At 42.1% G+C, this 13242-nt stretch overlaps 1 protein-coding gene across 2 annotated transcripts in view; it reads left to right on the top strand.

Annotated features, from left to right (window-relative positions):
* The window catches only part of LOC118418823 (nuclear mitotic apparatus protein 1-like), a 33419-nt gene that overhangs the window by 15907 nt on the left and 4270 nt on the right, over positions 1-13242 (top strand). For both annotated transcript variants that reach the window (XM_035824883.1, XM_035824884.1), the window contains exons 15-24: positions 1805-3853; positions 4380-4523; positions 5120-5232; positions 7462-7582; positions 8474-8617; positions 9502-9664; positions 10206-10389; positions 10688-10839; positions 11484-11617; positions 11976-12116. In XM_035824883.1, the coding sequence (XP_035680776.1) occupies positions 1805-3853; positions 4380-4523; positions 5120-5232; positions 7462-7582; positions 8474-8617; positions 9502-9664; positions 10206-10389; positions 10688-10839; positions 11484-11617; positions 11976-12116 (3345 nt within the window). The remainder of the gene's footprint in view (positions 1-1804; positions 3854-4379; positions 4524-5119; positions 5233-7461; positions 7583-8473; positions 8618-9501; positions 9665-10205; positions 10390-10687; positions 10840-11483; positions 11618-11975; positions 12117-13242) is intronic.

Raw genomic sequence — 13242 nt, forward strand, 5'->3', positions numbered from 1 at the left:
CACATTGCTTGATCACCTGTTGGTGTCTTCCACATATTATAAGATTTTTGCCACTGTTTTAAAAGAAATTACTTTATCAGAAATTACTTTATCAGAAAACATACATGAAATTTACCATGAAAGTGATGCTATATACTATAGTGTACCTTGAGTAAAGTTGCAGAAGTGACTAAAGTGTGGTAGTCTTCGGTGAAGTTAACATTGTAGAAGTACAGAAGTAGGCTTGAGTGTAGTTGGTAATGAGTTAGTAGGTTTGCATTAATACCGAATAAAATCATTGTTTATCAAAAAAATTATTGCTGTTTCATACATCTTAGCATCGTTTGAGTTTGGATCGGAGTTTCTCTTAGGAGAAATCCCGATCGCAATCTATACTAGGAGAATCGCCGATTCTACTAGTACAGATTGCGATCGGGATCTGTTTCTTATATCTATCGTAGTTTCTCCTAGGAGAAACTCCGATCGCGATCTCTCCTAGGAGGATCGGCGATTCTCCTGGATCGTGATCTCCACTGTGACATATCCATAGCAATTAGGGCTGGATACTGGTTCGGCCGGACCGGTTTTTACCGGTACAACATCCGAGAACCGAGTCCAAAAAACCGAAAGTCATGAACCGGTTTTTTGGACCAGAAGGCTGAACAATTTCAAGAAATATATTGTACTTAGACATCCTAGTAGTACTCCGGCCATGGAATGGTGAAATAGCCCTGAATCAAACTAACTTAGCCTACAATAAATTCATATTCATCCCTTTGTGTACCTGTCAGCTCCATTTTTGGTCAACAATGACAATGTGCTACGAAAAAACATCAAATTTTTGCCACGGCATGAGGCCGACCGACGTACTGGAATCGTGGAAAATTCCTCAATTATTCTGGTAAATGTTCATCCAAACTGAAGAATCTGCACCCAGAAAAAATTACCATGGGACAAACAACATTTCTTTCTTCTTCTGCACGTGTATTCAATCCATTTTTCCAGCTTTGAGGCGATTTGTGTGGTCTTGCAGGAAGAAATTTTAGCGCTCTGCGAAACAGACGGGCCACCATCTTGGATTCTACCCAAAACATATCGGATTCTCGCCAGTTCTCGCCTCAAGTCTCCCGAGAATGCAGTGTAAGCTTGCTCGCTAGATGGCGTTGTTTGATTTGCTGCAATGCGATTAGCTGCAAATTAAGCCAATATTTTGTGCTTTCGCGCCATTTTCGACAGAAGAGAACTTCTGAGGAGAGGGAAGTCATGCCAAAGCAGAAAAAAAGCAAAGTTTGCAGTGAATTATGTGTAGTATGTTCTCCAAATAAATATAAAACTGCTTTCAATCTTCTCTCTGCTTGTTAGTCACTGACAAAAAGGCATAAAAAGTACACTAATCTGAATATCGGTTTAATAAACTTTATTTAACTTAAGATTACAAAGTAAGATATCAACTATAGAGGATCAGGTTCAGGTCCGGACCTGAACCTAAACCTCTGGACTCGGACCTGGACTCGAACCTAATCAAGCCAAAAGGTATCCAGCCCTAATAGCAATAGTATCTGAATTTTACAGTACTTTACATTGTTTAAAAGACAGAGAGTTCGTGGATAAAGGTTAGATATCCAGGTAATAACTAATGAAATGAGCCAAGTAGCATGCAATAACTCAAGCTACAGGATATATGGTTCTAAAACTAATTGTCATTAGCAACTGCTATTTGGCAAAGTCTTTTGTTGGAAGACAACTCAATGATTTTAGAAAGGGCTCAACTCACTGAAATGAAGTATATTTGTATACTGATTATTGTCTTGTAATATGATTTCAGAGTCAGCTGGAAGTGAACAGAATGGAGAAAGAAGCAGCACAACAGCAGCTTGTCATGGTACAGTCAGCGTTAGACCAGGCAGAAGCTGGCAAGGCAGACCTCAGGGGACAGCTCTCTACAGCCCAACAGCACCTGGAGGAAAGTACAGCTGGTAGTCAAGAGCTTCAGAGACAACTTGAGACAGCACAGGTACAGCTAGAGGAGAGGAAAACTGCCAATGATGACCTTCAGAGCCACATAAGTACAGCACAGGAACAGCTCGAGTCTGCCAGGGCCAACTTCCAGTGTCAGCTCCAAAGTGTACAAGGACAGCTGAAGCAGGCTGAAGCTGCTAGGAGTGACCTTCAAAGCCAGCTACAGACAGCTCAAGAACAGCTTCATAAGAAGGATACTATACAAGGTGAACTCCAGAACCAGCTGCAGACAGCACTGACCAGTCTACAGGAAAGCAAAGATAGCAGATGTGACCTTCAAAGCCAGCTAAAGACAGCTCAAGAACAGCTTCATAAGAAGGATACTATACAAGGTGAACTCCAGAACCATCTTCAGACAGCACTGGCCAGTCTACAAGAAAGCAAAGATGCCAGATGTAACCTTCAAAGTCAGCTACAAACAGCCCAAGAACAGCTTCATCAAAAGGATGCTGCACAAGGTAAGCTCCAGAGCCAGCTGCAGACAGCACAGGCAAGTCTACAGGAAAGCAAAGATGCCAGGTGTGACCTTCAAAGCCAGCTTCAGACAGCTCAAGAACAGCTTGGGCAAAGAGATGCTGCACAAGCCGAGCTCCAGAACCAGCTACAGACAGCATTGGCAAGTCTACAGGAAAGCAAAGATTCCAGATGTGACCTTCAAAGTCAGCTTCAACAGAAGGAAGCTGCCCAAAGTGACCTCCATAATCAGCTACAGACAGCAGTGGCAAACCAACGAGAAATTGAAGTTGCCAGGAACAGCCTTCAAAGTCAGCTGCAGACAGCACAAGAGCAGCTTCAACAGAAGCATTCTGCCCAGACTGACCTACAAGTTCAACTAGAGACAGCAGTTGCAAACCAACAACTGCTTGAAGCTGCCAGGAACAGCCTTCAAAGTGAGCTGCAGACAGCACAGGAGCAGCTTCAACAGAAGCATTCTGCCCAGACTGACCTACAAGTTCAACTAGAGACAGCAGTTGCAAACCAACAACTGCTTGAAGCTGCCAGGAACAGCCTTCAAAGTGAGCTGCAGACAGCACAGGAGCAGCTTCAACAGAAGAATGCTGCCCAGACTGACCTACAAGCTCAACTCGAGACAGCAGTGGCAAACCATCAACTGCTTGAAGCTGCCATGAACAACCTTCAAGGTCAACTGCAGACAGCACAGGAGCAGCTTCAGCAGAAGAATGCTGCCCAGACTGACCTACAAGCTCAACTCGAGACAGCAGTGGCAAACCAACAACTGCTTGAAGCTGCCAGGAACAACCTTCAAGGTCAGCTGCAGACAGCACAGGAGCAGCTTCAACAGAAGAATGCTGCCCAGACTGACCTACAAGCTCAACTCGAGACAGCAGTGGCAAACCATCAACTGCTTGAAGCTGCCAGGAACAACCTTCAAGGTCAACTGCAGACAGCGCAGGACCAGCTTGAACAGAAGAATGCTACCCAGACTGACCTACAAGTTCAACTTGAGACAGCAGTGGCAAACCATCAACTCCTTGAAGCTGCCAGGAACAGTTTTCAATGTCAGCTGCAGACTGCACAGGAAGAGCTTCAACAGAAGGATACAGAAATGAGCAGTCTCCACAGCCAGCTAGAAACAGCACAGGGACAGCTGAAGGAGACTGAAACTGCTCGAAACATCCTTCAGACACAGCTTGAGCAGACGGAGGCAGGGAGGAACGACCTCCAGACCCAGGTGGACCTGGTGCAGGCTCAGTACCTACAGAACCAGACCAGCTCTGATGAGGCTGTTGCTGAACTCCGAGTCCAGGCAGCACACTTCGAACAGGAGTGCTCCCAGCTACAGGGGGAAAAACAGCAGCTGCTCAAGCAGTGGGAGGAGATGATGGCGTACAAGGTAATGTGGCATGTCTCTGATATGATTAGCATCCACCAGGCCTTTACTATTGGGGTAGGGGAATCATAGAATTTGGCATAAAATCAGGAAATTGGTCAGTTCACGCTAAGATAAATGTTTCACCTCTGGCCAACTCCTCTGGTAGCGAAACTCCTATTATTCTCCATATAAAGCATAGTCAGTCTGGTAGATAATCTTCAAATTAAGCAGTCTTCTCAAAATACTTCATGTCTGTTTCGACTGTGAATCAGATTTTGGTTAAAAAATCTTATTTCCCTTGACAGCGTGTAACGCTAGGGTTGTTTGAAACACAGCATAGGGGTCCAGATCACAGCATAGAAATCTCAGTGTAGGGCCCCCTATGCTCAACTAAGCTGGCGAGAACCCTGTCCCCTCATCAAATTCACATCAAATTCGCGACAGCGTCTAACGCTAGGGACAGTTGGTTTCGTCTAGGGTCGGTTGAGTAACTGGAGACAAGACAAAAGTTTTTCCCAGGCCTAACATCTTGCTGTCCCTCCGACAGGTACAGGTGGAACAGCAGCACAGCACCTTGAAGAGGGAGCTGGGTGAGGCAGCTGCGTGCTGTCAGCGGCTGGAGGCCAGCAATGCAACACTGTGTGCACAGCAGCAGGAGATGCTCGCTAAAGAAAACAGTTACAGACAACAGGTATATTTAAACTCTTTACTAGGCCGTAGATGGCAATTGTTTGATTGGGTTTTATGCTAGCTGTTAAAGAGTGGAGTATGAATAGATAAAAACAGTGTATATGCCTCTTGTACACTGAAGTACAAACTAGGGCTGTGTACCTAAACATCAGTTACAGGTCCAGACCTTTACGTGTGTGCCCAAACCGGAACCTGCAAAAAATCCCTCCCCACCCGAAAGATCTTTTACGCTGTCCCTGAGTGTCACTTTGGCCACGTTTTTGTCGCATGAGGTTCTGAGGTAAAAATTAAACTAAAACATTTTAATTTCAAAGATGGCTCTGATTTCAAGTATCAGCGCAGCATTTTAGGTCTTGTGCTAATTTTTTGTCTCCGTGGTAGGGTTTTATCATGTTCAGCAAAAAAAAAGTAATGCTTTATATTCATTTAATTTGGTACCGTACAGCACTGGTACTTTAATGATCTGGTATTTTGGACCTGTACCAATACCAAACAAACTTGTTGTGTTATGCCAAGAGCGGTTTACCAGGTTTGCAACTTACAAACAAAAGAAATAGTTGAAGGTACATTTACTGAATTTTGCTACCCTTGTCCCAGGTGGAGACAATGCAGCACCACATCGAGGAACAGCTAAGAGGTGTCAATGAGCTGCAAGGTGCACTGGAGGAGACTCAGAGCCAGAAGAAGTTGCTGGAGGAACATCTTCAACAGTAAGAGTCTATTTCTTTATCTGTACACATTCTAACTGCTGGCAGTAGTGAATGGTTTGTATAATGGGGCTATAGAATATGGAAGAATACAATTCTGATAATGACTATCTTACAAAATAACTGCACAGCTAATGGCGTATTTTTAATGTTAAAAACTGGTATGTTGATGTGATGGTGAAAATGATATAGTGGAGCAGTACCGTATATTCTCGAATAAAGTACGCACCCCAATTAAAGTACGCACCCCTGATTTTGGACAAGTCTTAGACAAATCTTTGGGACTGAAAGGTAAAATGGAAAAACTCAAATAAAGTACGCACCCCTTCTCCTCCAGTTTTGAACAGACCTTTAACTAAATAAATTCGAATTTATGATGTTTTCCCCAGGTCATTTTGCATAAAATAACCTGGGTTTACACTGTCATTGTCTTTATAAATTGCCTGCTGCAAATTATAAAAATCACGGAGAACTGGTAGAAGAAATCAGGCAAAACCAGTTGTACAAGTCAAAGTCACTAACTCAAAAGGATTGTATGCAAATGCCACTGTTAATATGTAAATCATGTTAAGACAATTTCTTTGTTTCATGTTTAGACAACTTCAAGACAACAACAATGTGTATGTTTTGAAACATTACTAGAAGTGTAGCTCCACCTTGCTTTATTTTAGGCTTTTCTTACCATTTATCTGTGCAGTAACCTCAAATAAAGTACGCACCCCAACTTTGGCAACAACTTGTAGCACCTTTTCAATTTTGAAAAGTTAAAAAAGTGCGTACTTTATTCGAGAATATACGGTAGAGTTGTCCAGTTGTGTCATCTAGTGGTTTGTGACCCTGCATGCTGGAGCAATAAGTTGCGGGTTTGAATCCTGCATTTGTAGGTGGTATCACTTGGAAAGGGTCACTAAGTAGGACAGGATGTTAAGCCTTGGTCCACTGTTCCTTGTACTGTTTGAAAAGAGCTTAGGGTTACCCGTTATTTCCTCGGTACTATGAACCTGGAAATATCTGCCTCTGTCACGACCAGTGGAAGAAATGTAGCCCTTCAGTGAGCTTAATTCGATGGAGATTACAATCCCTTTAGCTTTCAGTTGTTCCAGTCTTGCTTTACACGTCTCACAGTCTTGTTATATTGCAATCCATACATAGTATGGATGCAATATACTGTTTTTCCTTTGTTTCTCCTGTCAAATCTTTAAATGGGATTAATTTTTTCATTTTTTGACCAAATGAGCTGAAATTTGGCAGGGAGGTAGAAATAGCAAATACCCCCAGGCATTTTTTTCACTTTCTTGATAGAGGCCTTAGAATTTATGATATTTAGGGTTTTTGGTCATTTTTAGACAAAATATTTATATTTTGGGCCCCTGTGCCCTGGTATTACAAGCTAATGACCTGAAATTTGGTACAGAGGTGCATTAGACATATGAGCACAGAAAACCATCAACACTTTCTTCATAGATCACTTCAAAAATTAGTTATTTTAGGGTTTTCGGCCATTTTTGACTAAAAATGTATATTGTTGGCTCCTATGCCCTTGTATTAAAACCAAATGACCTGAAATTTGGTACATAGGTGCGTTTGACATATGACCACAGAACCCCATCAACGCTATGTTCATTGTTTACTCCAAAAATGAGTTATTTTAGGGTTTTTGGCCATTTTTGACTAAAAATGTATATTTTTTGCTCCTATGCCCTTGTAAAGAAACCAAATGACCTGAAATTTGGTACAGAGGTGCATTGAACATATGCCCACAGGACCCCATTGACACTTTCTTCATAGATCACTTCAAAAAATAGTTATTTTGGGATTTTCAGTCATTTTTGACTAAAAATGTATATTGTTAGCTTCTATGCCCTTGTATGTAAACCAAATGACCTGAAATTTGGTACAAAGGTAAATTGGACATATGACAACAGGACCCCATCAACACTTCCTTCATAGAGCACTTATAAAATGAGTTATTTTGGGATTTTTAGCCTTTTTTAACTAAAAAATGTATATTTTTGGCTCTTATGCCCTTATATTGAAACCAAATGACCTAAAATCCGGCATGAAGGTGTGTAGGACAAGTGCCCACAGTACTTCATTTTCCCTTTGAGCAAACATTACTTCAAATTGTTGAATTTTGGGATTTTTTCAAGGATGAAGATGGATTGCAATATGCTGTATTTGCTCCTAAGCAAATGTCGGCCTTTCTAGTTTTTGTTTCCTTTCCGTGTGCAGGTCGCAGTCCCAGCAGCTGCAGGTGTCTGAACAGCTGAAAAGCTACCAGGTGCACTACCAGGCTAAGAAAGACCGGATCCAGGACCTGGAGAAGTCACTGCAGAAACAGCAGAATGCCTATGTATGTCATCATTACAACAACTCCCTCTAGCAAGATATTTGCAAACTGCAAGCAACTGTAGCCTGGAGATGTACTTTCTTAATTGAGATGGCTCCCTTTTGATTTTTTTGGGGGGCAGAACTTCACTCGTACCTCTGTGAGAATGGTGGTACTGTTTTTGGTTTGTTTGTCTTACTGTGTGTGCAATTAAGTTCTTACATGCTTACAATATGGTTGTAGTGGGGAAAATTTCACTTGTACCTTCTTGAGGATGTTGGAAATATTTTGTGCATGTGTGTATGTGTGTGTGTGTAAATGTGTGTGTGAGTATACGACGTACAAGTTTCCTGCTTCTCTGGTCCAAAGCGGTAGTTTGTGATTTGGAAAATGGTTTAATTTGAGACTTGCAGGACGGGAAGACTGTTTTGGCCCCAGCCCAAAGTTGTTGCCATAGGGTTGGTTTGGTTCCAAAGTTCAGCAGAAAGGCAGGAAAATGCCTACAACTAGACAAATTTGCAACAATGGATAAATATGACATTTGTTGAGGAAGGTGTTTAAAGCAAGATGTGTGATCTTTGAATTCTTGTTTTATTTTGTCATGTGAGAAAAGTAGAACACTTTCAGCTAGTTGCTTTGTGATCTACAGTGAATGCAGAAATGTTCGAGGTGGTTTTATGTTCACGGTTCACCGTGAATTTAAAACCACCGCGAACGTTTTTCCATGCCAGTAAGAGACTACAGTGCATGGTGCTACCGCGAAATTAAAACCACCGTGAAAAGTCCTTTTTCCCACTACTGCGAAATTAAATCCCCACGAACTTAAATGCATTAATTTTGCAGTATTTTCATTAAAGAAATGTTTGACACTGTGTGCCTGTTGTTAATGGATGTACCATTTCTACATCAACCCAGGAGTCGGTGAAAATCCAGCTGGAAACAGAACATCAAGAGAAGAACAAACTGAAGAAGGAAAACTGCAGTCTCTCCACGGATGTGAAAACAGCCATAGAAAAACTCAAGGAGGAAGAGGCTACATCCAAGAAACTTTATCAACAGGTTAGGACAACTAAAATTGTGCATGCATTTTTGATGTTAGCTACAGATCTTTAGGTTCCAGCTCTAAAGAGAGGCAGAACCTAAAGTAAGGTTTGTAATTACAGTGCTCGAAATACCCCCTGCATATGCAGGTTAGTGCAGGTAAAATTGGAGCTGTGCAGGTATTTCTGATGTCTACCTACACTGGTCCATGTACTGGGTTTTATACATAAATGCCCCATGATGAAGGTGCATGTGGAATATTATTAGCTGCATTGACAGTTACCACCAATAAAGTATAAAAGAAAAAATAGCAATGGTTCCTGACAATATTTGTATTTCCGTACTTCCTAAATTCAGAGTCGTGCAGGTAAAATTTGTCTGGTGCAGGTATGCAGAAAAAAATATTTCGAGCCCTGTACATGTACAGTAAAACCTGTCCATTGATAATTACCTTTAGCTCTACATAAGGACCACCTGACCAATGTGACTACTTTTTGGTGGTCCCATAGTTAATTTTGCCATTGACACAATACTGTAAATGCAGAAATGTTCGCGGTGGATTAATGTTCGCGGTTTTCGCGGTGACCACATCACCACGAACTTAAAACCACCGCGAACATTTTTCTATTATGGTATTAGACTGCAGTCTATGGTGTTACTGCGAACTTAAATCCACCGCGAAAAGTCCCTTTTCCCGCTACCGCGAAATTAAATCCCCGCAAACTTGAATGCATTTACAGTAATTAAGAATCCTGTCTACAGCAACCACCTGTCCACAGAGGCCAGAGTTAATCTGTCCTCTGGATGGTCTTCTTGGGCAGTTTTCACCAAATCCTAAGAATGAGTTTCTTGTGTTATGAGTTATTTGTCTTCAGCACCTATTCTGTGTTGTGTTTTGACAGGTGCGTTCGCTGGAGGCACAGGTAGACCTGGCCAATCGGCAGCTTCGGCAGCAGAAGCTCGAGGAGGACGGGCCTGCCCGCAGTACGCGATCTAGCAGTGTGTTCTTCATCCCCGCTGAGCACTTCAACGCCACCACAGACAGCATAGAGGACAGCACTAATGGTACTGTCTTACTTACTTCAATAATTCTCCTTGAATTGCAGTTTCTTTGCAAACTGCTAGGAGGTGCTCACACTCTTGTGTGCCACTATTGCAATTTGTAGCTCAAGTCTCCAAGGAAGACTATGATTAGTTAGGTTGTCATGCTCATAGCATTTTAGGCTCTAGTAGAAGCTATTTGAATCTCCTCATAAGCAATGCTACGAAGTTTATGTTTTTGATAGCAGTAGCATTTCAAATCAAGAAATGATGCATGTACTTCTTACACTATTAATGAAATGATGAAATTTTGGACCCCCCGGCAGCTATCCTCAAAACTGCATCAGTTTTTGGTATCCTGTGATCTGTGACTGGTTTTGGTCATGATTTCGAGGAGGTATATGATAGCCCTTCTGCTTGTGAAGAATTGACATACAATACAGTCACATACATTTGGGCCCTCTTGCAGCTGTCTTTGGTATTGCAGAGTATGTTTTGGTTGCAGACTTTAAAACAGTGACAAATGTATATTTAGGATTTTTCTTCTTCCCTGTTTGCTTGGCAGATGTGACGTTTGACTTGAGGCCGCGCTCGCGGCACAGCACGACGAGAGATGACCTTGACAGGACGCTGTCCAACAGCCAGGGGTCAGACGAGAATGAAGACAGGAAAAACAGGACCATCAGCACAGACAGTCTGGAAGGGGACAGCCTCGATACATCAGTGTACAGCAGGAGTTCACAGGACAGGTAGATTTCTGTTTTACTACAACCACGATCCTACCTGGTCATGTTATACAGTCAAACATGTACTAGTGACCAAATGATGATGAGCACCTCTACAGTATATACTGTAAGGACCACCTGGCAATTGATATACTGTCAAACCTGTAGTACAAGTGACCACCTCTACATAAGGACCACCTAACCATTGAAAGTTTGGCTTGCTATGTATGTATGTAACAATAATGTTTTCCTAATACAATTGTCTGAAAATTATCATAATGTTGTTTCAATTGAAGTGTTGTTTTCTGTTTGTGTTGTTCAGTTCGGTGTCCACACATAGTCAGCGGCGCCGCACCACGGTTAGTATCGAGATGGTCCAGACAGATGAGTCTCTGTCCCGTAGGTTGTCCCGTACCTCCACGGAGCACGTAGACCTGGGGTCTTCTATCGGATCAGCCTCCAGTTGGAGGGGAGGTGGGTGTCATAACCAGGATGTGTTCCGTTATTTCAATGCCAAGAAGATCATGTTGATTGTACTTGAATTGAACTGAAGTTGCCGGAAATACTGCAAATGCATTTTAAGTTCGCGGGGATTTAATTTCGCGGCAGTGGGAAAATGGAATTGGTGGTTGCTTTGAATTTGCGGTATTGCCATCCCGCGAACCTATTTACAGTATACTGTACTGTACTGTACTGTACCGTACAGTAACTGTAGTACCATACTGTATTTATGAATATTTGCGGTGGTTCCAAGTTCGCTGCTCAGCCGCCACCGTGAGAACCATGAAAATAAAGCCACCATAAAGTTTCTGTATTTACAGTATTGAAATTTTCACAGGGTTTGATTTCTCTAGTTTTCAGAGACCTCTTCACCGCAAATCACAAGACCACAACTTTGTGCCGAAGTTTCTATTGTACTTGATAATTGTAAATACAGACTTGTTTTAACCTTGTACTTAAATAAAATGTCCCCTCCTACTCAACAAATTTAAACAAATTTGCTGTAAATCTATTTCTTTGTGGGATTGGCAGGAGGTATGGCCCCTCTGAGTCTGTACATTTAGTTGGATGATTTGTGAAGGAACTTATGTGTGTAAATTGTTTCCCTGTAACTACAGCAGCTCCCAGGTTCTTTGTGTCAGAGTGTGAAGAGGAACCAGAGCAGTACGACTGGGACCGCCTCTCCGAGCTGCAAAGAAGAAACACCCTGCAGCCAAGACATCTTCAGAGCTGTTATCCCTTAGAAACCCAGGTATACACACCACTTCTGTTTACAGTATTACACCACCCAAGGTTCTAGCCAGAATCTGTCCTTTGACGGAATTATGCCGCTGGGGACAAACAAAGATTTCGTCCATTCTGTCCGCTGTGATAATTAAAAATCGGCATGTAATTGTAAAGATATTAATTGAACCAAGCATCTACCAGCAAAATTTGCACCTCAAACCATAGGAAATAGAATTTCAGACTGGGTCTAGAGTTCAAAATTTTCCTGGGGAAATACCCCCTGACCCCTTTAGGATTGTTGTACCTTCAACAGGATTTCCAGACTGGTGTTTTTTTTCCTTAGGATGATAGGTAATGTTTGATTTTTTTTCTGTGTCATTCAGGGTGCAGAGTTGGAGGAAACTGAAGACTTGAGTAAGACGATACGCGGTGCAACACTACGCTCCTCTCAGGCCGCAAAAACCATCACCCCGGGCAAGAAAAGGAGGCACGAAGTGGATGAGAACGGTTCTACCAGAAAAAAGGTAGTCAGAGTTTCTCAAACTCCTGTGTTAAACTTTAAACAACGACGACCTTTAAGTGAAAAATCATCATGTTGTTTTACCTTTTCTCTACTTTTAACGTTACCACAACCTTAAACTCTATGAACTGACCCTAATAAGAAGCCCTGTCTTACTCGGAAGACTCCACATAGGATGAGGCGGCGTAATTCCATCGGACCGGCCGAAATCATGGCCCCCGAACTCGTGTCAGAGGACGGACTGTCCCTGAGGGTCGAGCCCAAACCTCGCCGCCGCCGCCGAATGTCTCGCACTGTCAGTCAGGCGGACATGTTCGTTGTGGAGAGGGCAGAGATAGAAGAGTGTGAATATGACGATGGGATCAACGTGAGATGATATGTTTTGAGAGCATGGTGGCTAGCCGGTGACTTGGGAGTAGCAGAACACTACTTGCTTTCCGTTTCAGCTCAAGGGTCGTGAAAATTTGAGTGCCTCCAGGGTTGTCTTCAGCTTTAGTCTTTTCTGGTCCACTCATTGTTCTGAAGACCATGTTTTAATTTTTGTTCTTGAATTGGACATTATTAAGTTGATTAAAATTCATCTATTTTGTGTCATGAATTCAAGATTTTTCAGATAGACTGGATAAGTCTTTAGTTTTTTTTGAACAAGCAAATCTGTTGTCCCAAGACAAGTTCTGAAGACAGCCCTTTTAGGCACATAGGCACAGACAATTCTTTGTTTTATGATTTCTTTTTTCTTCAAGGTGAAAATATCTGATCAATTCCAGACTTTTCTTAGTGGCCTGGTGACTGGAAGCAGCTGAAGGGCTACATAGATTTCACTAGACACATGCAATTCCTTGCTTTTTTAATGATTTCTTTTCACCAAGGTGTAGATGCCCTAGACGTTAAGTTCCAGCATGCATTAAACCCTCAAAAACAAAGGAAGGTTGTAAAATAGATGAGGTGGCCTGGTAGTGGTAGACATGTCTTAAACTCAAGCATGTTACTGTATCTAGTGTTTTGAGATGCTTATCATGCTCAAATTGTTCTTATTTGCCATATTTTCCTTGATGAAGACCAAAGCAATGGATGTACAATAAAGTACGTGTATGATTGTTTCTACCAGGTTGCTGGATAGTGGAATTTGG

Source organism: Branchiostoma floridae, chromosome 7 (assembly GCF_000003815.2).
Source record: "Branchiostoma floridae strain S238N-H82 chromosome 7, Bfl_VNyyK, whole genome shotgun sequence".
Taxonomy (NCBI): domain Eukaryota; kingdom Metazoa; phylum Chordata; class Leptocardii; order Amphioxiformes; family Branchiostomatidae; genus Branchiostoma; species Branchiostoma floridae.